This window comes from Rhagoletis zephyria, unplaced genomic scaffold (assembly GCF_001687245.7).
Source record: "Rhagoletis zephyria isolate East Lansing unplaced genomic scaffold, Rhagoletis_zephyria_1.1 Rzeph_scaffold_00667, whole genome shotgun sequence".
In the NCBI taxonomy this organism is placed as follows: Eukaryota; Metazoa; Arthropoda; class Insecta; order Diptera; family Tephritidae; genus Rhagoletis; species Rhagoletis zephyria.
In genome coordinates this window covers 51,985-77,384 of record NW_016157751.1, presented here as the reverse complement: position 1 = coordinate 77,384, position 25,400 = coordinate 51,985, and the positions used below count along the sequence as shown (strand labels likewise).

Here is a 25,400-nt window from a genome sequence, read left to right as displayed (position 1 = left end):
TTGTTATTTATAGCTGTGGATAACAAAGCATTAGCCATAATACTTGGGTGGTTCACAAGGTGTCGTAAGTGTCGTATTGTCGTATGTCGTAAAGTTTTTAACGCCTAAATAAATGTTTAGAGTACTTGAAATCACCACCAACTATTTTTTAGTGGTGTGGAATTCCATAATAAAACTTTTATGTTAGCTTGCGAATTCCTTAAATATAGTTTTAGACGTTTAAAGTTTATGACATACAACAGTACGACAGTATACAACACCTTGTGAACTCCCTAACCGTTTCTGTTTTGATATGTGCATTCGTCGCTTTAAAAAATTACTGTAATTGGCTCCCCGGAACTATTATTGGGTACTACATTTTTTTCTATCAAATCTACCCACACGCTGGAAAACTCTTCTGCATTTAATCTTCCTTCTGTTTCGTTCCACTAGTAACAATAATTTCCTTGAGATATAAAAAATTAAAGTTTATTCGCTGGCTATTACCTTGGCTTAAACGCATAAAGTAATACTCTAAGATAGATCAATAATCGAGGGACAGAAGCACAATATATTGGATTTAGCAGTTGAATTTGAACTGATTGTACTTAGCAGCTTTACTCATCAAACAATTTTTGACAATTATATTTTTATATTGACGTATTTTTTTGCTTGCCAACTGCGGAATCGCCTACTCCTTCGAACTGCATCAAAAGGTCAATTTTGCCAAATAACGGATTTAGCAGGTTTACACTCTAAGCCGACGATATGTAAAGTCAAAACTTTAAAGCCATTTTTCTCGAGTGTTGATTTTTTGAGTATTGGCATTATTGAAGTAAATGAGCGGACATGTACATATATATGTACCCTACCGGCCAAACCCGATCTTAGGACAAACTATTTTTGTAACTCTCATCTGTCCAACACAAGCTACGCAGTCTGCAAGATTGTTGTATCCAATTTGGTTTCGGTTAGACAGATATATCGCATTAGGTAGAACTAGTTTAGCCTGGGGCAAAACTAGTTTGACCTAAGGTCGGATTTTACCGGTAACATACATATACAGACATATATACATTGGCACATGTAACTTACCTAGTCTTTATTTGACCTGCCACAAAAAATGCTAATGAAAACAATTTTCCAGCAAAATTGTGTAGACAGCGGATTTTGCTCTTGTAACAAAATGTTATTTGAGATAGTGGATTTTTCAAAATGAGAATATAATCCCATTAAAGCTAAATTTTAAGTTTAACATTATTGTCATGGCTAAAAGATAAATAAGAGCTCACGTTACCATCAAAAACTAATTTTCATCAAAATTGCAGACAGAGGGTATTGAACATACATAAGCCCTCGATATTCAATAAATGCTTACATAAAAAACCAATACACCAGCAAGCTTTCAGCGTCAAATGATTTCAGGGTAAAATTGTCAAAACTCCCAATAAACTTAAACGAACGAAATCATCAAAACAATTTCAGTCCTCAAATAAAAGCTAAAGGAGCATAAAGTTTGCATTGTGTTTTCTTGTTTTCGTAGACATTTGAAGAGCAGTGGTGCCGCGAAATTTTTTTCCACAGCAAGGCTGCCGCGGTGAAAAAAGTTTGGGAACCTCTGCTTTAATTGATAGTCATTATGAATATTAATCATTATTTAACAGGTCTGGTATAATTGATAACGTACTCGATTTAATGGTTTACAATATACCCAAATAAAAGTTATATTTTGTGCACTTTATTGTATTAAACTGTCCAAGTCAATAAAACAGGGCATGAATAAATTGTTTTGTACTTGGTACAAGTCTGGTCATTTTCGAACCAGTTCGGTTTCTGTTAAGAAATTCTAGTTGTAACTAATATTTTTCCTGACTAGTTTGGGGTTTCACTGCAGGGCATATATGCATGTGCGTATGTTGAAAGAGAATACAAATAAATTCTGATAAAATACAATATTAATGTATCAGAATTTCGTTGAATTATTGATGTGTATACATCTTTGGTTTCGGTAGGGGTAAAATTTGCGAAGATGTAACGATGCTAGACAGAGACGAACACATAGGGCCCTATGCATTAAACAAGTTAAAAATTGGCGACGAGAAATAATTAATAATAATAATAGATTGGCGCTTACACATATGTTTGTGTTTGGCCGAGCTTCTCCTCCGATTTTTGGCGTGCGCCTTGATGTTGTCACACAAAGCGGAGGGGCCTTCAGTTTTACGCCGACCCCGAACGGCGATTGTATTTTTATGAGAAGCTGTTTTTCATGGCAGAAATATACTCCGAGGTTTGCCATTGCCTGTCGAGGGACGACCGCTGTTAAGAAAAAACCTTTTTCTATATTTTTTACGATGTTGCTTTGACCAGGGCTTGAACCCAGGCGTTGCGGAGTGCTGCTTACCACTACACCACAGCGGCCGACGAGAAATAATTGCTTTAAAAAAAAATTCTTCAACAAATAAAAGCTAATTTTTCTATTCTTTATTATTATTATTATTTATTATTCTTCTTCGTTTTAACTGCTCAACTATAAAGCAAAATGGAAAACAGTAACGGAAGAGTGGCAAAAAACAAAAGTTTATGCTTACATTATATTGTGAGAAGCTTTATTGAAAAAAGACAAATATACACTGCCGGAACAAAGTATTGGAACAGCAAATTTTTCACAATATATGCAACAATTTTTATTCTAATATTTTTCTGCCAATTTTGTATAAAAATATGGTTCATTCAACAAAAAAAAAAACATTAAAATATAATTCCTAAACTTTGTGCAAAACTCGCGAAAATTCAGCAAATTTTCATCAAAATTTTCAACTTTGTAATCAGATTTTTTAGAATTTTTTTGAGTATGCTGTTTTGCAGCCCATTAAATTCTACACCTTTTCAAGTTCAAAATGAGAAAATATGAGATTGTAATTGGAAAATGTAAGACTATATTGAGAAACTGTAATTTTTAATGGGAATGCGTAAATTGAAATTGAGAAATGTAAGTTTAAAATGAGAAAATGTAAGTCAAAATGGGAAAGTGTAAAATTATTTGGTTGGCTGGGTAGGAAGACTCATTGAGCGTTGGCAAAACATGGGGAATAATACGCGGGATTTGGAAATCGTCTGCGACAATGCCCAATGTCACTCTTCGATAGAAAGGAAAGTGGCGGACAATTCGGGAGGAGAAGCCACTGTTTTGCGTCTAGGTCCTTATTCCCTAATGTTAAATCCAATAGAGAACATTTGGGCTAAAGTTAAAATGGAAGTAAAAGCGAACCTGCGTGTGCCAAATGTTCATCCCTCCGGACTTTGCGAACAGAGATTACAGTATTTGGAAACAGTTATAGATAACGCGAAAATAACAATAACTGGAGGAGATTTCGCAAGGGCTGTACAGCACTCAACTAATTTTCATACAGACGCACTTGTATTAAATAATATGCATGTTGGGGTGTAATGTTCCTTGGTCACATCTTTGTTTACTTACGTTGATAAATGTTGTGTTTAATAAAATTTGATTTTCAGTACCCTACAAAATCGCATTTCAAATTTATATTATCTCATTTTGAATCTATTTTTTTCTCATTTTGAATTTACTTTTGCTTATTTTGAATTTTCACATTCTCAATATGAATTTACATTTCTGAATATCAAGTTATAAATTCCCAATTCAATTTTACGCTTTCTCATTTGGATTTATATTTTCTCATTTTAAACTTACACTGCTCAATTTCAATTAGCTCATTTCAATTTACTTTTTTTCAATATAATTTTACATTGGGTAGGTTCAGAAGGTGCAGAAGTTGAGCGCAACCGTTGCTAAAAAATCAATGATCGGAATGCGTCTTCTGAACGGCTTGATACATTAGCTGTCAAATTCAAAACACACAACACGTTGTCTCAAATGATCCGAAAAATATTACGATCATCTAACACGCAACTGTTGAGTTGATCAGAAGTACAAAACAACGCGTTCAGAAGGTGCAATCGCAACAGTTACTGAGCTGTTGCGCCTTCTGAACGTGCCCATTTTCTCATTACGAACTTGAAAAGGTGTAGTAAAAAAATTCAAGTTCGGAGTTGGTCAAATATCGCGTTGATTTTTGAGAATTTGTTTTGTTGAAGGTGTTTTGCATTTTTTCCATATAAAGTATTTTCGAAAAAAATTTGTTGTATGGAAGAGACTGCATGAAAAAAAATTCTAAAAATCAACGGTAATTCCTAGCTACTTAAAACTTGTACTGATTAAATTGATTGGGCTACAAATCTGCATACTAAAAAAAAATCTAAAAAATCTGATTAGAAAGTTGAAAATTTGCTCAATTTACACAAAGTTTAGGAATTATATTTTTATGTGTTTTGTTGTAGAATGAACCATATTTTTATACGAAATTTGCGGAAAAATATTAGACTGAAAATTGTTGCATATATTGTGAAAAATTTGCTGTGCCAATACTTTGTTCCGGCAGTCTATATGGTTTCTTAAATCGGTTTACTATAGCTTTATTGAAATTTAAAAAGAAAAAATATTTAATACACGTTGTCTGGTAGATACGCTTTAAGCAGAGATTCCTATCACACTGTCTTCCAAAAACACTTTATTTTCACTTAAGGTTTCAGTACTCCCAAATTGTCCATCGAATTATTTATAATAAAATTGCTAATGCTGCTTTGTAACACACTTACTAAAAAGTCTTACCCATTGACCTCTGTTAACTTCCTGAAAGGAATACGGATTTTCTTGAAACTAATTTGATACAAAGAATATACATACGTATATACAAAGCTCTATTCACTTTGATCAAAAAATCCCGAAAAATACTCGCAAAACTTTTGTAAGTCGCCTCGCTGTCCTATAATATTGATACGGATCTCCTCAAAGGCATTTAGCCATAGTAATATTTTCTTTTCATATGTACTTACATCCAATAATTTAAATGCTCTAGTTGTAAGGTAAATTAAGCATGCCATATCCTCTTAAATTGTAAACGTTGATATATAAAATAAAATATTAATAATAATAATAATTTAGCTTTACTTGAGTTTCATTTTCGCCCGAAATCGTTCACTTTTACGGATAAGGTAAATTGTTACAATTGTCTTTTCTAAGCCTAAACAGTTCCACAAACCTCTCTTCCGAAATGCTGTAACTATCCGTAGATTATCTCATGGATGTGGGCTTTTTGCGAAGACTGGTCCTTAATCTTCCTTGCGAATATTACATATTTATATTTCCATTATTTATCACCATTGAAATGGAAACAAGTTTTGACAGCGGATTTGGCTGCACAGCGTCACTTGCGGCCGGGTAAAGTTTTAAATTTTTAGCGACAGGGAGGACAGAATCGCAATTTTTGGAGATCGCCAAATATTGGGATAAAGTTTTAGCTTTAACAGGTGTTGCTCGGACAGTAAAGTGAGTGGTAACACGTATGTATGTATGTACAAATATATGTCTGCTTAGCTTACCTCAATTGTTTGTCAATATTTTCCAATACACAAATAAACACTTGTGACATCTCACGATCGATACGAGAACTGGACTTTTTGTTAAATCTTTGCTTCCAGTATTTAATTTCGTCTTTTACTGATGTTATACCTATGAAAATAAAGCAAATGAATCGGTTAATAGCCATAGAGAATAAGTCAGCATTTTAACCAAATAGCAATTAAGTTTATAGTTTATAGTGATTAGTATATAGTGATTAATTACATAATAATTACCATACGTTCCGTTTAAGTCGGGGCTGCCCCGTTTTTGGCCTTCGTCCTGTTGTCCCTGAATATTACACCGTGCGACAGTCAATTTTACACACGAAAAAATCAATATATTCACAAAACTGGGGGCAAATATAGTAAAACTGCGCTTTTAGTTTTTCTCTCTGAAGTCAGGATTTTTTTTAAAAGGGCTTTAAAATTTGTAGAATATGATTGAATAAAAATATTATTCAAAAGATTCGGTGCATTGTAGAATAACAATATGGGTATCAATTAAAAGGAAAAATTCTGTAGAATAGAAAAAAATTTAATTTTAAAATATTTATTTTTGAAAAAATATATGTCAAGGACTAATATGTTAACTACCACATCCTCGAATTTCGTCCTTCTAACTTTATTAGTTTTAGATTAAAAAAATTTTGCACTTCTCTTAATAAGATATTGATAATTACAATATACATAGATGAAGCTACTGGAAACGTATGATGTACGGTTTAAGTACTTTAATTGTTTTGTATACAAGGGCGTAGCCAGCCTTTAATTTAGGGGGGGGGGTGTTTTCGGGGAAGGAGTTTATATAGAGGGGAAAAATCCTTACTAATATTATACATCTGAAATTGGGTTTGTTTGTTTGCTACGCTTTCACGCTTTAACTACTCAACCGATCATCATGAAATTTTGCACGCTTTGTGTGTCGATCCTGTTCTCGCGGGTCTTTTCCAAGATTTGGCGTATTGTAAATACCTGATCTATGGTGGATTTTCCAGGCCTAAAGCCACACTGATAAGGTCCAATCAGCTCTTTGACGGTGGGCTTCAGTCTTTCGCACAATACACTCGATAAGACCTTATAACCTGTGCTTAGAAGGCTGATTCCGCGGTAGTTGGCGCGTATGGCGGGGTCGCCCTTCTTGTGGATTGGGCAGAGCACACTTAAATTCGAGTCGTCGGGCATGCGTTCATCTGACTATATTCTGCATACGAGCTGATGCATGTATCTCACCTCGCCGCCGTACTTGAATAGCTCGGCTGGCAGGCCGTCAGCTCCAGCAGCTTTGTTGTTTTTCAGCCGCGTAATCGCTATTCGTACCTCGTCATAGTCAGGCGGTGGGACAGCTACTCCATCATCATCGACTGGGGACTCGGGTTCGTCTTCCTCACTACTTTCAGCGCTGCTACCATTCAGTAGGTTATAAAAGTGTTCCCTCCACAATTTAAGTATATTCTGGACATCGGTCACTAGGTCGCCATTGTTGTTCTTACAGGAGTTCGCCCCGGTCTTGAAACCTTCCGTAAGTCGCCTAACCCTCTGGTAGAATTTTCGGGCGTTCTTCCTGTCGGCCAGCATCTCAAGCTCTTCGCACTCACGTAATTCGGCCTCTCTGTTCTTATTGCGGCAATTACGTCTCGCTTGCTTCTTCAGTTCCCTATAACGGTCCCACATGGCTCCCGTTGCGCCCGATCGCAGCGTGGCCCTGTAGGCGGCATCTTTTTTATCTGCGGCTTCTTGACATTCCTCAACGTACCAGTTGTTCTTTCGGGCTCGCTGAAATCCAACTACTTCTTCGGCGGCGGTACTTAATGATCGGGAAATGTAGTTTCACTGCTCGCGTATGTCGGATTGTTGAAGAGTGCTCTCAGAAAGCAGGTGTGTGAGTCGAGTGGCGAATAAATTGGCCGTCTGTTGTGATTGCAGCTTTTCGACGTTAAGCTTTCCTTGCATTGTTGGCCGCACATTTTTTGCTGCACATAGGCGGGTGCTTATCTTGGCTACAACAAGATAGTAGTCCGAGTCGATGTTTGGCCCTCGCAGTGAACCTACGTCTAAAACGCTTGAAGCATGCGTTCCGTCTATCACAACATGATCGATTTGGTTTCTCGTTTTTCGATCTGGAGACAGCCATGTAGCTTGGTGGATGTTCTTATGCTGGAACCTAGTACTACATATTACCATATTTCGGGCCCCGGCGAAGTCGATCAGCCTCAGTCCGTTATCGGACGTTTCGTCGTGGAGGCTGAATTTTCCGACAGTGGCGCCAAAGATCCCTTCCTTGCCCACCTTGGCATTAAAATCGCCAAGCACGATTTTGACATCGTGTCGGGGGCAGCGCTCATATGTACGTTCCAAGCGCTCATAGAAGAGATCCTTGGACGCCTCATCCTTCTCTTCCGTCTGGGCATGAGCGCAGTTGAGCAAGATGTTGAAGAATCTAGCTTTGATGCGGATTGTAGCTAGACGTTCGTCCACCGGGGTGAACGCCAGTACTCGGCGACGGAGTCTCTCTCCTACCACGAATCCAACACCGAATTTGCGCTCCTTAACGTGGCAACTCTAGTAGACGTCGCAAGGCTTCACGATTACTTTTCCTTGCCCCATCCATCGCATTTCTTGGATGGCGGTGATGTCAGCCTTTGTCTTCCCGAGGACATCAACCAGCCGGGCAGAGGCACCTTCCCCATTAAGGGTCCGGATATTCCAGGTGCATACCCTTAAATCATAGTCCTTTATACGTTTGCGGTGGTCGTCATCAGAAAAAGGGGGTCTTATCCGAGGCTTTTTAGATTTTTTCATTGGGCGGGGTTTTAACGTGGCAAAACCCAAACCCAGCGCACGCGAAGTTTTACGCCTTCTCACTTTAGCTCGCTCCCAAACGGGTGTTTGGTTGCTACCCAGAGGATACGTGGATATAAATATCCGGACGTTGTGAGCTGCGATTTGAACCGTACGCACAAGAATCGCTTCTGGCCACTCCCAGGTGGTGGCAGTACAAAGTTTTCCACTTCTGCGCACTGTACCATCCTCCCAATGGAGCTTTGTATGGAGATATATTAAATCACTTCCATACTCATGGAGGAGGTCTGCCACCTGTTTAAAAAATCAAATTCAACTTGAAGTAAGGGAATCATTTATTTGAAAAGTATATTAAAAAAATTGATGCCAAGAGGCTTAAAAAAGTTGTTGTGTGAAAATATTTTTGAAAGGGTTGCCACCTATTTGAAAAGTCAAATTGAAATTTATTATTCGCAAGCTATCTGAAAAATTAAAATATGGGTGTCATATGAAAAATTATTACGAAAGCTGTAGATTGAACATTTACAAAAGTATAAAGGTGTTTTACAATGGTTGCCACCCGTTTAAAAATTAAAATTAATTATCAATTAATTTAATTAAACTACTAAAATATGGGTACCAATCCAAATGTTTTTGAAAAGGGTTTTAGTTCTTAGCTAATGTAGGAAGGTTTCCACCTGTTAAAAAAATCAAAAGTTACTTGAGTTAAGAGAATCAGGTAATCGGAATATGTTCACAATATCGGTGTCGGACGAAAGGGGCTTAATCAGGGCTACCACTAAATCTGTCGTAGGCCGAAATTTCGCGAAATCTACGAAAATGTTATGACTAAATCTGAGTAGATATGAACAAAGCATACACTATGAATGATTTTAAGTGATTCAGTGATCGTATTTTCATAGATTTTACGAAAATCGGACTACAATGGTTTCAGTGATAACCCAGAATAAGGCTTTCGTTGGAAAATATTTTGAAGTGGGTTGCCACCAGTTTTAAAAGTCGAATTTAAATTAATTATACTCAAGTTAATGTGTCTAAAGTAAGAGTGTTTTGAAATGTTCAGCATGAACATGCAGAATTTTCTGAGGTTTTTGAAGAGGGTTGCTGTTTTAAAACTAAATTCAAATACAATTATATTATAAGTTAAATGAGTTATAACGATATTAATCGAAAGAGTCTCGAAAAGGCTTTATTTCTAAGATACATATGTATAGCACGGTTTCCACATGTTTAAAAATTCAAATTTAACTTGAAATGTTAGACGAAAGAGGTTTATAAAGTTTGTCAACTGTTTAAAAATTTAAATTCAATTTATTCAACAATTTCAATGAATTATTACAATAAGGTAATCAATCGAAATGGTTTTGAAAGGGCTTCATTTCTAAACAACATGTAAGTAAGAAAAAGTATCACAAGAGAGGTTTAAGAAAGTCTTAGATTGAAAATATTTTGAAGATGGTTAAACAAATTTTAAATCGTCTGTCTTTGGCATAGTTTAAGTATGTTGAGTCTTATTGAAAAAACACATAATGTAGCACGCAGAAATTTTGTGCACTCAGCAAAGCGAGGGAGGGCGATCTAGTGTTTTAATAAATTTTTTTTCTGTGTATATAAAACGAAATTTTTGGGTTTAAGAAAGTATAAATTTTCTGGTACCCTTTACAACGATACCAATTTTTTAAAAATCGGTTTGTAATTTTTTTGTTTAAAATATTTTATTTATAAAAAAAAGGTATTTTTTGATTTTAAGTGTTTTTTCTAAAATTTTTATATACGAAGTATACAAATATGCATACCAAAAGAAAAGGGGTTTAATCGCCTTTACAACATACTTATTTTTAAAAAATCGCTTTGTAATTATTTTTTTTGAATATTTTTTTATAAAAAAAGTTATTTTTTAATTTTAAATGTTTTTTTCAAATTTTTATATACGAAGTATACAAATACACTTATCAGAAAAAAAGGTTTGGTTGCGTTTACAACGATATCAATTTTTTAAAAATCGGTTAGTAATTTTTTTGGTTTAAAATAGCTTTTTTTATAAAAAAAAAAGTTTTTTTTCCCCTAAAATGTTTTTTCTAAAATTTTTACATACGAAGTATAAAAATATGCTTATCAGAAGAAAGGATACCAATCAGTTAAAAAACATTCCAAAATCGTTTGAAATATAAGGTTTATAATTTTTCGAATACGCGACCTTATAGCACTTGTAATATAAGTTTGCACAAAATAAGGTTAAATACCATTTAAATAAGAGCAACAGGCGGTCTACGTCTATATTTTTAGTTTTTTAGTTATTTACATATAATCGTGCTGGAAGGACGAAATTCGAGGATGTGGTCCTTGATATATATTTTTTTCAAAAATTAATACTGGAAATTTCCAAGGATATTCAAGGATAAAGTTTTAAAAGGACATTTTCAACACTTATTCGTCCTGGTGCATCAAAAAATAATTTTTTTTAATTCTACAGAATTTTTCCTTTTAATTGATACCCATATCCTATCCAATTCCAATGTAGAACTACTCTGTGATTCCGAAAATGAATTTAGTTTTTTCTTCTATGGATACGTTTTTAAGATATTTTCAATTTACCGTTATTCTGCTTAAAGCAAAATTTGGTTCCTTTTAATCACGTATATCTTACGAACCAATTTAAAAATCTTAATATAAAATAGGGCAAATGAAAGCTAATGAAATTCGCCATAAACCACGTATACATCACTTTCCGATAGTTTCTGACCAATTAATTAACCAGCCCAGTTATTTTTTATTATTTAACTAGCCGACCCGGCGAACTTCGTCCCGCCCATAATTAGATTTTTAATTTAATCTTTTTGGTCCAACATTTTCTCCAACAGTCCACGAGTTCCATTGGCAAATTCATCGGTTAAGATTATGGTTTGGTGGTCGTTTGCCGCCTTAAATAAACTAACGAAAGTGTTATGTCCATGAAGAAGGTCCCCGGCGGCAACAATGATCCAGATCTATAGTGAATTTGCCCTTGAACCTTTATCTTATAGTTGGTGGCAATTTCAAAATGGATGCGTATCCTTGTTCAACAGAAATACAATATACATACATAGACTGAGATGAAATACAGTAAAACCCGCTTAAGTACCTCACGAAAAATGTCAGCTTTTTGAGGTACTTAAGCGGGTTGGGTACTTAGAAGAACCCGCTTAAATACCTCGATGCGGGTACTTATGCGAACATAATTACTGATGTAGTTACATCTTGAATAACAACATTTAATGAAGTATACATAGTTTAAAACCAAAATCGTAGCATTCTTTAAACACATAAACAAGTAAAGAAAAACTTTATTAAAAAAATATTTTGTGCAATGGTATATCATTTTTACAAGAATTAAATTGTTTAAAAAGCTATAGGTATTGTTTGCCACTTATGTTCATTTATTAATTTTTAAGGTTTTTCAATCAATTAAAATGCAGTTCATTCCCTCACAAATACCATATAAACATAAGCTTAAGATTTCGTAGAACACGTAAAAAAATCATCATAATTTCAAACTTTTTTCTGAGAAGTGTTTTTTGAGTATACAGTTTTATAGCCCATTCAATTTTAGTGTTATAATGTGCAAGTTTCAAGTGGCTAAAAGTTACCGTTGACTTTTTACAATTTTTTTACCGAAGGTGTGTAGCGCTGCTACTGAATTTGAAAATACGTAAATATTTTAAGGAATTTTAAAAGAACACTTAAAAGGGGAAAATTATAAGTGNGTTCCATTGGCAAATTCATCGGTTAAGATTATGGTTTGGTGGTCGTTTGCCGCCTTAAATAAACTAACGAAAGTGTTATGTCCATGAAGAAGGTCCCCGGCGGCAACAATGATCCAGATCTATAGTGAATTTGCCCTTGAACCTTTATCTTATAGTTGGTGGCAATTTCAAAATGGATGCGTATCCTTGTTCAACAGAAATACAATATACATACATAGACTGAGATGAAATACAGTAAAACCCGCTTAAGTACCTCACGAAAAATGTCAGCTTTTTGAGGTACTTAAGCGGGTTGGGTACTTAGAAGAACCCGCTTAAATACCTCGATGCGGGTACTTATGCGAACATAATTACTGATGTAGTTACATCTTGAATAACAACATTTAATGAAGTATACATAGTTTAAAACCAAAATCGTAGCATTCTTTAAACACATAAACAAGTAAAGAAAAACTTTATTAAAAAAATATTTTGTGCAATGGTATATCATTTTTACAAGAATTAAATTGTTTAAAAAGCTATAGGTATTGTTTGCCACTTATGTTCATTTATTAATTTTTAAGGTTTTTCAATCAATTAAAATGCAGTTCATTCCCTCACAAATACCATATAAACATAAGCTTAAGATTTCGTAGAACACGTAAAAAAATCATCATAATTTCAAACTTTTTTCTGAGAAGTGTTTTTTGAGTATACAGTTTTATAGCCCATTCAATTTTAGTGTTATAATGTGCAAGTTTCAAGTGGCTAAAAGTTACCGTTGACTTTTTACAATTTTTTTACCGAAGGTGTGTAGCGCTGCTACTGAATTTGAAAATACGTAAATATTTTAAGGAATTTTAAAAGAACACTTAAAAGGGGAAAATTATAAGTGAAATTGTAAATGGGGCACGAAAAATTTCAGTACTTAGGCGAGTTGGGTAAATAAGCGGGGAGGTACTTAAGAGAGGGATTTTCTTCTGATTATATTAAAAAATTCACGATGTCCAAAAATGTTGGTTACTTAAGCGGGTTAGGTACTTAAGCGGGGGGGTACGTAAGCGGGTTTCACTGTCCCTTAAAAGCCAGTTCCACGAAAGCAATTTAAGTGAAAAATTATGTTTTGCTGTAAGGTTCTATATTAAATTCAATTAAAAAAATAAATCTTCATTAAATTGCTTTTATTAATCTGGCTTTGAAGGTATTTCGACAGGTAATGTTTTGAGATTTACCACTGCACAAATCAACCCGATGTTTCAAAAATAACGATGCATCGTTTGCATCCCTAAATACACGAGAGTTCGATATACTCAATGGTGCAACAGGTCGATTTAGTCTGACATTCACGGCACCTTTTCTCACTTGTCGATTTTTAGTAATAACTCAAGCTCAGCATCACCTCACATCTCTTTTTTGCAATTGGACTTTCTTTGCCGTTTCCAATACATGTTTTGAATATTCGTCAAATCGGATCATAAAAAAAAGATTAAGATTTTTTAGTAATAACTCAACTCCAGCGCCAATTATGAAACTAAACTATCCAGAGACTCACTCAAACACACACACACACAACTTTTTTGAAATTCCTCCAGCTATTTAGGATTTCACTCACAAACATACTTACAGAAGAATTATATACACATTCAAAGATAAGGAAAAGTCAGCACGTTTGTACTTTGCCATGCCCTCTTTTCAAAGAGCCTACTTTTCTCCATGAGTATGGGATTGATTTCATATATCTCCATACGAAATTCCATTACTGTACCATGAACAGTTCCAGAGATATGCAGTATGAAATCCGGCTTGTATGGTAGGTGCCACGCCCCCTTTTCCAATAGCTCCATATTTTCTCGATGACTATGCGATTAATTTCATATATCTCCACACCAAGTTCCAGGAATCTACCAAGAACAATTCTAAAGATATGCAATAAGAAAAATTCGACTTGTATGGGAGGTGCCACGCTAGTATAAAGTTCCAGTACTCTACCATAAACACTTATTATGACAAATGCGGTTTATATGGGAGGTTCCACGCTCCATTTTCAAATAGTCCGAAATTTTATTCATGAGTATGCGATAGATTTCTACTCTACCATGAACATTTCTAGAGATATACAGTATGAAAAATTCGGTTTGTATATGAGGTGCCACGCCCCTTTTCCAATAATTCAAATTTTTCTCCATGAGTATGTGATTGATTTCATATATTTCCGTACCAAGTTCAAAAATTTTACCATGAACGCTTCCACTACTTACTTTAGTTAGGATTAGACATGGGTTAGCCAAGGATTAGAGACATGAGCCTCTTAAAAGTAATAAGGGATTTAATTTTTTTTTAATTTTAAGTTGCGTCGTTATTGCAGAGGACCATCGGCATGTGAATTCATATATTTCGATAATGAAATAAATTCGAGCATAAATACGATTTTTAGTTACATATACATATTATTTTTCCTGTTATCAATACATATTTTGAATCTGAGGATAATCGGACCATAATCCCAATTTTTAGTAATAACTCGACTCCAACGCCACCTGGAGGCTCTCAAATATGAGCCGAATCGGACCATAAATACGGGTTTTACTAATAACTCGACTCCAGCGGTTGTTTTAATAGTTATTCTGCTATTCGGAAGGTAGACAAATTCAAGAAACAAATATCATAAAAATCGGTCCAGCCGTTCTTGAGTTATAAATGGTGTAACTAACACGACTTTGTTTTATATATATATAGATGAAAAATTGTGTACGTGGGGTATGAGTAACATTATTTCCTGCTCATTTTTCATACAAAAAATCTTTGCGTATTTTCATTTTACCACTCATTATTTCTTATTTATCCATCGATTTTCTTCATTAGTAATTTGATTTTTTTTTGTAACAGAACAGGCTTTAGAACAAATGCAAAAATTTGGCACAGAACCTGTTATTTTTTTAATTTTTGTTCTGCTAAAGTTTGATTTTTTTTCAGTTTTTCATTAAAAAATAAAAAAAGCTGGAATGATTAATTAATTTTCCAGAAACTAAAAGCCCTACGGTTTATGGAGAATTTCATTAGCTTTCATTTCAAATTTTTAAATTGGTTCGTAAGATATACGTGATTAAAAGGAACCAACTTTTGCTTTAAGCTGAATGACGGAAAAATGAAAATATCTCGAAAACGTATCCATAGAAAAAAATATATCAACTCGATTCTCGGAATCACCGCACGGTTAAAAATTTCGGTTTTAATTTTAAACTTTTTGGACTACATATATGACCAAACTCAATTCAGTTTCAAATACAAACCTTCCAAGTTTAAAAAAAAGAGAGCACATATGTTGGGTTTAGAATTTAAACAATTCGGTTTAAATGTTAAACCCAAACATTTTCATAATTAAGAATAAAAAAAAAACAATCTTAAATTTCGTGCTCCGTCTGGTTGGGATTGAACCCGGACAGCTTTGGTAGCAACCAATTGTATCAAGCATCTTTGCACACTCAGCTACAGCCACGCATGTAAATGTGCTTTCATATGTTGAGTTTGAATCAACACCACAGTTCGCTGTGCAAACATATTCTATTTCGGTTTAGATTTTAAACCAAATTTTCTATATATGAAACCTAGAAACTAGAATTAAAACATTTTGGTTTGATTTTTAAACCACGAACTTTTTGGGCTAAAATTTAAACCAGAATATATTAAAAATTGCGTAAAACTATTGACTGGTTTAAAAAGTAGACTATAAAAGTTTAAAAAAGGCAGTAGTCCCAGCGCGGTTTAAAAATTAAACCCAAATTTTTGACCGTGCGAGCAATTCTACATAGGAATTGGATAGTGGCATCCATAGAACATTTTTGCTGTACGCCAGTGTAATTTATAAATGGTAGAAGTTATAGCTGCTATTTCGGAGATCACCACATCACATCATCAGACTTATTCACTGGGATTCGACCCAACGACCCCAGCTTCCAAAGCCAGTTGTCTACGTGAGCTGTCAAACTATCGATAGTGGGACCACTCAATAGTGTGTGATACTATCGCTACTCTCGAAACTTTTTTATTATATATTAACATATATGTAAGACTTCTATATTGGCAGTAAGCTAACTTCTCAATATGTAAGCATTCCGAAATCAAGCGAGACAGTCTAGTACCGTTTTTGTCAATGTATTGTGTACTTGAGTGCCGTTTTTGTATATGTGTTGTGTACATGTTTATTTATAAACGTAAGTGTTCCTTTTCTTTCGTACGTGTTTATTGATATATCTGTACTGTAGTGTTTTCGGACGGTACTAGCTCTTACTGCCAATATAGGAGTATTACATATATGTATATTAAGCATATTTTCTTTTTTTCTATAAGTGTACAGTAATCAATACCCAAAAAAATTACAAAGGAACATAATTTTAGTATTTTGGTTTTTGATTTGGAGTGTGTCCAAAGAAATTTTTGCCGAGATGGGATTTGGGGCACCTACTATGGTTGTCGAGGGCGATGTAATTTTTTCATAAAAAATAGCCCTCGTAAGTCCAATTCTAGCTACGCTTTCCACAGGAAGAACTCCTTTCCTCAAAAATACTAGGATAAGCGTAGCTGGAGCTGGACCTAAGAGGGTTATTATTTGTTGAAAAAATGACATCGACGTTGACGTCGAAAACCATAATAAGGCCGAATATTATTTTAAAAAACTCAAAACAAATCTTTATTATTTCACCAAGAAACTTAGTTTTAAACTTGTGTAATAATGCATGTATAGATATCATAGGAAATCCATTTTTGTTATATTACTTTATTCTCAAAATACTTACCCGTACAATAAATTTATTAGCCACAAAATTGCCACCGCTTGGAAAATGGCTCAAAACTAAGAGTGGTAATTTTTCGATAGTATCGATAGTGTTAAAAACTATCGATAGTAGACCGAAACCCAAAACCATCGATAGCGCCATCGATAGTTTGACAGCTCTAGTCTACGTATTGTGCTAAGTTCGCCTTATAAACGGTTGTTGCTTTTCCACTTTTTCCATATGCCAACCCAACCAGAAGCAAGGGCAGCTATTCTGCTGCTATGTGGTTACTGTGGTTGTTGTTTTTGTTTTTATTAGTCAATTAAATTTTTTTTTTTAGAATTTAATTTGAAACTTTTTTTATTATATATTAAGCATATTTTCTTTTATTTCTATAAGTGTATATAAAGTAATCAATACCCAAAAAAAATTACAAAGAACATAATTTTAGTATTTTTGTTTTTGATTTTGGAGTGTGTCCAAAGAAATTTTTGCCGAGATAGGGTTTGGGGCACCTTCCAAAAATTTTCCTCTTGCCGAAAGAGACGCTGGTACCAAACTTTACGTTTCTAAATACATATGTATAAAAAAAGAGGATGCTCATGATGCTCCTAATTTACTCTAGAAGTAGTGTGCACATTAGAGTGGTCCAAAAATGCACGTGGAAAGGTCGGAATTTTAAAGCTCTCACCCGCTAGAATTGTTCTATAACGAAAAAAATATACTCATATTTTTTATTTTGATATCAAAAAATATTTAGAGGTCATTCGAAGTTTTTCATGTATTTTAAATGGAAAAAAACACTTTTCGTAGAAAAGTTATAGGATTCTAAAAATCAATATTTTTCGATCGGAAAACTCTGTTTCTCTTCAGGAGATTCCCAATAATGATACCCGATTATTTATTAAAATGGGCATACTCTAGCCATGGGTAATAGCGCAATTTTTATGGCGCCAGCTCAATGACTCCGGCGTCACCTGTGGAGGCAGCGCACTAACTCAGCGCAAAAGCGTAGTGTACTGATTTGAACACGGCGCCATCTGAGTGTCACCACAGTACCCATCGTCATACAGTGTCATTCTTACACAATACAATGGTGCCATGTCTATTATTTCTTTAATTTTCGGCGTTTAGCAACGCTTACACCTCCAACCGAATTTAAATGTTAGGAATGTAGTAAATGCCACGATGTTATCATCATTCTTGGGTAAAGGCTTTAAATTTGCCAAGATACAAAAGTTTCTGGCGTTCTCACCACTCAAAAGCAAAAACAAAGTACGTGTAATTTTTCAATGAATTAAGGCGTTACCGCTTTTCATATATTGGTTTTGGCGCAGCAACTCCGGCTACGGTGTTAGCGCAATTGCGCCGCGCTGCGCAGTGTTACCCATGCCTAGCATACTCTATCACTTTCCCCTTACGCTAAGTATTTGGGGCTCAATAGTTGTGTTTTCGTATTCTCCAGCAAAAAATATCCAGTAAATTGCCAGTAACCAATTTTCAGAGAGTAGGCCAATGTTTGTTCCCAAGGAGAGAAATATGCAAGAAAGTACGAAAACGCAAAACCAGCAAGAAGTTACAAGTTTTATGAACAGCTGATTAATTTGTTATTTTTCGACTAAATTTTCTTACAAAAATAGTACTATTTACCACCTTGTTATCTATATAATAAGGATGTTAGCCCCGGGATCCCGAGATCCCGGACTTTTTTAGTCACGAAAATGCCATGATTATTTTCCAAGAATCCCGGTATTTTCGGGATTTGTAATTTGCAATGGTGACAATAATAGAATGCCTTATGTTGATCAGTTTTCGCTATATTTCTTTTGTTTATTTAATATTTAATATTTTTTTTATATATGTCTAGCTAATTATAGAATATACACATAACACCATGCGAAAGGCAATTTTACACACGAAAAAATTAATATACTCGCAAAGCCATGGGCCAAATATATGCAGTAAAATTGCGTTTTTAGCTTTTCTCTCTGACGTCAGGATTTTTTAAAGTGACTTTGAAAATTTAATAATATGAGTGAGTAATTCAGAAAATGGTTTAAAAAAATTTGGGGAATGTACTTACGAAAAGAGTATGTGTTTCAAATTAAAGAGAAAATTCTGTAGAGCAAGGACAGATTAAATTTTTTGGTGCATAAGGTATTGAAAATGTTGAAATTGACATTTTGCAATATTTATTTTGAAAAAATTATATGTATAGTCCTTCTAACTTTATTAGCCAAAAAAATAAAATTGATTAAAGGGCATTATTTTATTTTATTATTGTTATTAAGTTCGTCCTTGTGAGCCCAAAAAATATATATATTTTTTTTTAATTTCTACAGAAATTTCTCTTTCATTTGGTTCCCATTTTTATTCTACGTTGCACTGAATTTTTAAATAATTTTTTAGAATGTATCATATCTTTGAAATTATAATAAAAAAATCTAAAACTAAAAAAGCAGTTTTACTATATTTGGCTCATAGTGTCGTGAGTATATTGATTACTAGGAGTGTTTTGAAAGTTTTTGTTTCAAACTGTTTCAATCTTTTTACTCAAAATTTTTAGAAAAAATTTAGGTTCGAAATTTTATAAGTATAGCCAATTAAATTACAGGAGGATAAAGTGCAAGTTTCAAGTGACTAAAAGTAAAGTTGTTTTTTTCTTATTTTTTTGCTGGCGGTGTCACGCATTTGCTTCCATACAAAGTATGTTCGAAAATTTGTTTATATGGAAGAAAATGCCCTGCATCGTTTAAAAAAATCCCAAAAATCAACGGTATTTTGTAACTGCATTTTGTTTTACTTTAATTTAATGGGTTAACAAAACTGCGTACCTAACATTTTTGCATTTTCACAATTTTTGTACAAATTTCTAAATGCGCATTTAAATGCAGTTAATGATATATAAAATAGTGTGGACTTTTATAAAAAATTTAAATATTAAATAAAGAAAATAAATATAGACTAAACTGGTTGAAATAAGGCGTTTGGTTTATTTCTGCCACTAGTATTATGAACTTCTTCCAGAGTCACAATGCATATGTTGACTTAAGTTTTTTTTTTCATCGAGCTTTCTTCGACATGCGTTATAAATGCGTATAAATTCTTTTGTTTTGTTACTAATGAAATATTTTTCAACTTAAATAACAAAGGAGATTTCAAACCCATTTATTTATTATATGGTAGGACAGCTTCTCAAACTATATTGATGCCATTTTTTCATGGTAGGTTGTTGAAAAATAATGAATATCTAAATCCCGGAATCCCGGGATTGTATGATTTTGTCTCCGTTCGTTCCAAGAACATCATTGGAAAGGTGATTTTCTGTAGATGAGGAGAGTTTTTGTTTTTTAAAAATTTATCGAAAATTACGGAAAATCTGTCGAATTTCGACAGTAACTGGCGCACTAGTATATTTAAATAGGTTTACTTTTAAATTACAACTCTAAAAGCACCACAAACAAATCTTTTGTTAATGTGAATTGCATTAAGCATCATGCCATCAGTTTTTATTACTAGCAAATAGTTACTAGTAAAAATTTATCCAGTAGAAATCCAGTAAAACATGCAAATTCAGCTGTCATATTATAAGGGTTTGTTGTTTGATGGATTTATACAGCTATTTCGGTAGCTGTCGTTTTTATAGTACAACGGGCACATATATACTAATATATACAATTTTCTTGAAAGCCGTTTTTTTCCCTTCGAAAAGCTTGAAAACAGCCGAACCGATTTTTCGAAGTTTTGGACACCTATTTCCGAATTTCCAAGCGTGGTAATAGACTAAAAATAATTTGGATATGTCATGGGGGTGTGGCACCCCCCATACAAACTGAATTTTTCATACTGCACATGAAGAAGAGTTTGCAGTAGAATACTAGAACTTGATATGGAGATAGTATATGAAATCAATCATATACTAAGTAGAAAAGTGGTGGTTATTGGAAACGGGGTCGTGGTCCTCCTTTACATACTGAAACTTATATAATGCATATGGCAAACTTCCGAGTTTATTTCTGCCATCAAAACCAGCTTCTCATAAAAATAAAACGTAAACGGCGTAAAGCTCCAGGCCCCTCCCTTTGTGTGACATCAAGGCGCTCGCCACTAATCGGATGAGAAGCTCGTCCAAACACTAACATATGTGTAAGCGCCAATCTATTATTATTATTATTGTATATATATTTATTTTTTAACGACATTTCGATTACATTTTGCTACTTAAACTGGGTGATAGCAAGTTCTGAAGGTCTTGTATATAGAGTTGTCAAATCGCTGTTATCAAAAATGTGAGGTGTTTATATTCGGAGCAAGAAATGGTGGTGGGTTATGAATCTCCACGTACATGCTTGATATGAGTATATCTAGCCGGTGGAGTCGACATGTTTTGTCGAGCGAAGATTCCTTTCGACCAATTAGCTGTTAGAAGACGCATTGTTCGAAAAAAGCCACCCATCCGGTTCTATCGTAGCATATCCAAACCCAAGGCATAACGGACATAACCCAGCCAAGTTTCTCAAGCAGCTAAACTGTGTTTTGTGCCATGAGGTTATAATATGGCAATGTACAGGATGTAAGAAAACGTTATGCTTTGTCAATTAATGTTTTAAAAATTAGCACGCATAAGTGCCCGCTGTACTAAAAAAAGTATACTCCCAAAAGTTAACTTTTAAGCTTTTTTCGTTAATTTTAATTCCTAAGTTTACAAATTTCAACCGTTTTTGTTTGGGCGTAAATGGGTTAAAAAGGGATATTTAAAAAGAACCTAGGAAGCTAGATTATGCTTAGAACAAGTAAACACTAAATATGCGGGTCATATCTCAAATAGTTCAGGCTGGGAAGAACTGCGAGTTCAGCTTCTATTATTCCTTTTATAGACCCACCTCCCGTAAAATTTATTGAATTTTTATTGTAGTGCTGAATGGAAAGACTCTGATATGTACATAAAATAAATAATATGCAATATAAAATGGACTCTGAAGAAGATGTAGATATTAATGACTCGCCGATCTAATCACATTTAACATTCAACCAAAAATGGACGCTTCTCTGGACGAGATCCGTTTTCGATGGCAAGAGTCCTGCTTGCCTTACCTCAGCGTTTGTTGTATAAAATGTAGGTAGAATTGAAACTTTCAGTGTAAATACATATCGTGCACATAATTTAGTATGCAAGTATTGTAAATGTTTTCGTTTTGTAATTTTTTAAATGAAGAAATAGAAACTTTTTTAGGAATAAAATAAGTGTGTCTGTTCATTTTCTCCAAAATTCATAAAATTTAGTACTTGGAGCGAAACAAGTTGTGTATGAGGTGGGCGCCGTAATAAGAAATTCTTTACTATCTTTCAAGTTGAAAAATTTGGCTTAAACGAGCAGGGCACATCGAATTTCATCGAAAAAGGTTATTTTTTTATTTTGTGCCTGTTTTTCTAAAATTACTGACGATAATGTAACCCGATTTTGACGATCTTTCAGATTTATGCTTTTCTCTTTAAAACCAGTATATGCTATGAATTTAATCAAAATCTGATAACATTTAATATTTCCGCCCACAAGAGCTGTGGGCGTGGTAGCGCGTTGAATTTTACCATTGTCCATTGTGCCGGTTAGCGCATATACGAAATATCAGCGAATTTCTAGTACGGTTACTACTTTTGGCCGCAGCTTATATGGGGACGTCCCACTGTGCGCTGTGATGTAGTGGTTAGCAGTGCGCTCTACCTTTCCGCAGGTCCTGGGTTGAAGCCCGGTTCAACCCAACATCAAAAATCATCAACATGCTAATCCTCCGAGTGTTTTTCTGCCATGAAAAACGCCACAAATCGGAGGAGAAGCCCGGCCAAACAGTAACATACATATGTGCAAGCGCCAATCTATTATCTATATCAGAGACTGGCATGCGTTGAACGCCACCTATTGCATACTCAATCCACGATCCAGAAAATAAAGGTCGCGCCATTCGCGGACCGCTAACCCTCTCTTTGTCGATTTGACAGCATCCACCTAATCGCTGACGTCATAAAATACTTTTGTGTACATTCACTGTTGCCAACTTGATGCTTTTCGCGCCAAATTTAGTGGGTATTCAAAACGCGAAAATTCTTGAGTTTGGTGCTTGGTGCGTATTTGGTGCTTTTGTTTTTAGTTTGAAGACACCAAATTAGAAATTCTTAAAAAAATGGAAGCAAAATTTATAGCAATCGTAAGTGTTGTAAGCAACTTTACAAAAGTTTTAACAAAATTATGGCACAGTGACATAAGCGACAACAAAATATGTGGCAGCACCTTCAATCATGCCAGAAGAAATCGACCGTCGTGCAAGAAACATTGATTTTTATTAATTTGAATCGGAATCTTTACAATAAAATTATGTATGTATATAAAGTCCATAAAATATACCAATAAAAATTTGGTGCTTTTTCAAATTCAAAACTTGGCAATACTGCGTTTTGTTCGATGCTTCCTGTTTTTCTTGTCGAGTTTGTCGTGCTCTCTCATTCTGGTATTTTTTGACGTCACGGCCAGTTGCTCTCAGCTCGATTGGCGCAATCTTGTATTCTATCATTCTTCTGTTGGCAGGCTAGTTGTGAGGAATGTGCATGCGTTCGTATGTATGTATGTATGTACATATCAATGCTTCATTTCAACAGAGAACGTATATTTATAGAGAAGGTCCAAGAACTGTGAATGCCACATTTTTCGAGCCAACAAAACTGGCGAAGCGCATTTTAAGAGCGACAAATATTTGGAATACTTAACAGCGAAAGCAAAATACAAAGCAGAAAAGAAGAATATTAACAGAGCTAAATCTCACGAGAGCGTTTGGACTGTTAATTAAATATGAATATTGATGATTTTGTGATATTTTGGAGTGTTAGATTTTTTGTGAAAATAGTTGTTTTAGTAAGAAAATTAAATTTGTTCGTTGATTTGCACAAGTAACATGCAATTAAATCGAAAACATTATATAACATTTTCCGATTTTTGTGATATTTTTTTAATGATTGCAAATAGAAAACTCTCATAAGTGTTTGCGTTTTTTGTGAAAACATTTTTTGACAAAAAAAAAATCCTCTTTTCCGGTTATTTCTACAAATATCGTGAAAATAAATCGAAAATGTTATATAGAATTTTTACGATTTTTTTGATATTTTGTTAGATTTTCAACTTTAAAACTTTTTTGGTGTAAGCCTTTTTTGTAAATAGATTTGTAGGGAAAAAAATTTCTTTTCGGTGATTTGTACAAATAACGTTAAAATAAATCGAGAATATTATATAACATTTTCCAATTTTTGTGATATTTTCAAGTAAAAAACTGTATTGGTATTGGATTTGATTAAGTTTTTAATTATTTTCGACTTGGGAACTTTATTTTTAAAAAATACTAAAAATCTGTAAACGTCGGATTTTCCCAGCAATTTGTAAAAATTTCGCTAATCTAAGACGAAACTATTTGAGAAATTTTTCAATATTTTCTATATTTATGGAAATAATGCAGTTTTCAAATCTTTTCTAATAAAATCGTGTAAGAAGTTGCCATTCGATGGGTGGCACCTTCGCTACTCATGTGCATATTTGTCCCCCACATTGTCATTTACATATCTAATTTATTAATAACTAAACCTAAATTTATAAAGCACATATTTGTAAACTTCATTTCATTACCTATTTCTGCTACCAAATTTTTCATGCATCCAAAAAGACAAACAAATGAGAATGTAAGTATGTATGCATTTATAAATGTACATATAAACATACATATACACGATTGTTCTGCTTTCGTCTTCCCCTCGCCGCTTCCATCCACACAAATTATTCAATTCTCTGTGAATCGCCTCCAGATTGGCACGTGCGCGAAACCATTAACCCTACGTTTGCGAAATATTTAGATTTTCGCATAACTTTGCATTTAATAAAGCAAAACTTGTAAATTTTGTATGGAGAATAATAACAATTAATTTAAAATTCTGATTGTAACCATGTTTTCGACGATACATGTAACTTTCATGAAGATTAAACATAAAAGGCGTTGTAAAATAGTGTGTTATTAACAGCTGGAACCAAAAAACTATATCCGCTAAACTACTGGGAATTGGCACAACACTAACTGGAATTGGCATTTTTTACACGCATACATGCATACTTTCATATACACATGTACAGTGGAGTACCACTAGCTTGGACTTTGCATTGCTTGTACTTTGATGTGTTTGAATCTTTTATGGTACTGAAGATTTGCTTACGGTTGAAAAATATTAAAAATCGTCCGTGCATATATGTAAATATATTTTTATAAACGCTTTGAAGTATAGAAAATTTTAATATTAAAAAACAAATAAAATAATTTTTTTTGTATATATATAAATTTTGTTCAAGGCACATTGACCCACCTGTACAAAAATTGTGGCGCGGCATGGACAAAAATTTTACAATTTCGGACCGAAAAATATGAAAACGAGCTAAGTTGCCACGTTACATCTGTGAACTTCCGATAAAACCACATATTTTTGCGATTTTAGAAGTTTTGATTTTATTAAAAAAAAATCAATGTATTTTCCTGCAGAAAACGTACACTTTTATTTAATGTTTATTAAAATTACATCTCAAAAACTAGTTAATGATTGAAATATTGATATGTAACAT

The 25,400-nt window shown here is 34.0% G+C and overlaps 1 protein-coding gene across 1 annotated transcript in view; it reads right to left on the bottom strand.

The window, feature by feature from the left end:
• The window catches only part of LOC108360959 (cytoplasmic dynein 2 heavy chain 1-like), a 153,055-nt gene that overhangs the window by 113,078 nt on the left and 14,577 nt on the right, over window positions 1–25,400 (bottom strand). The window contains exon 5 of the mRNA XM_017613457.1: window positions 5,443–5,572. Within this exon, the coding sequence (XP_017468946.1) occupies window positions 5,443–5,572 (130 nt within the window). The remainder of the gene's footprint in view (window positions 1–5,442; window positions 5,573–25,400) is intronic.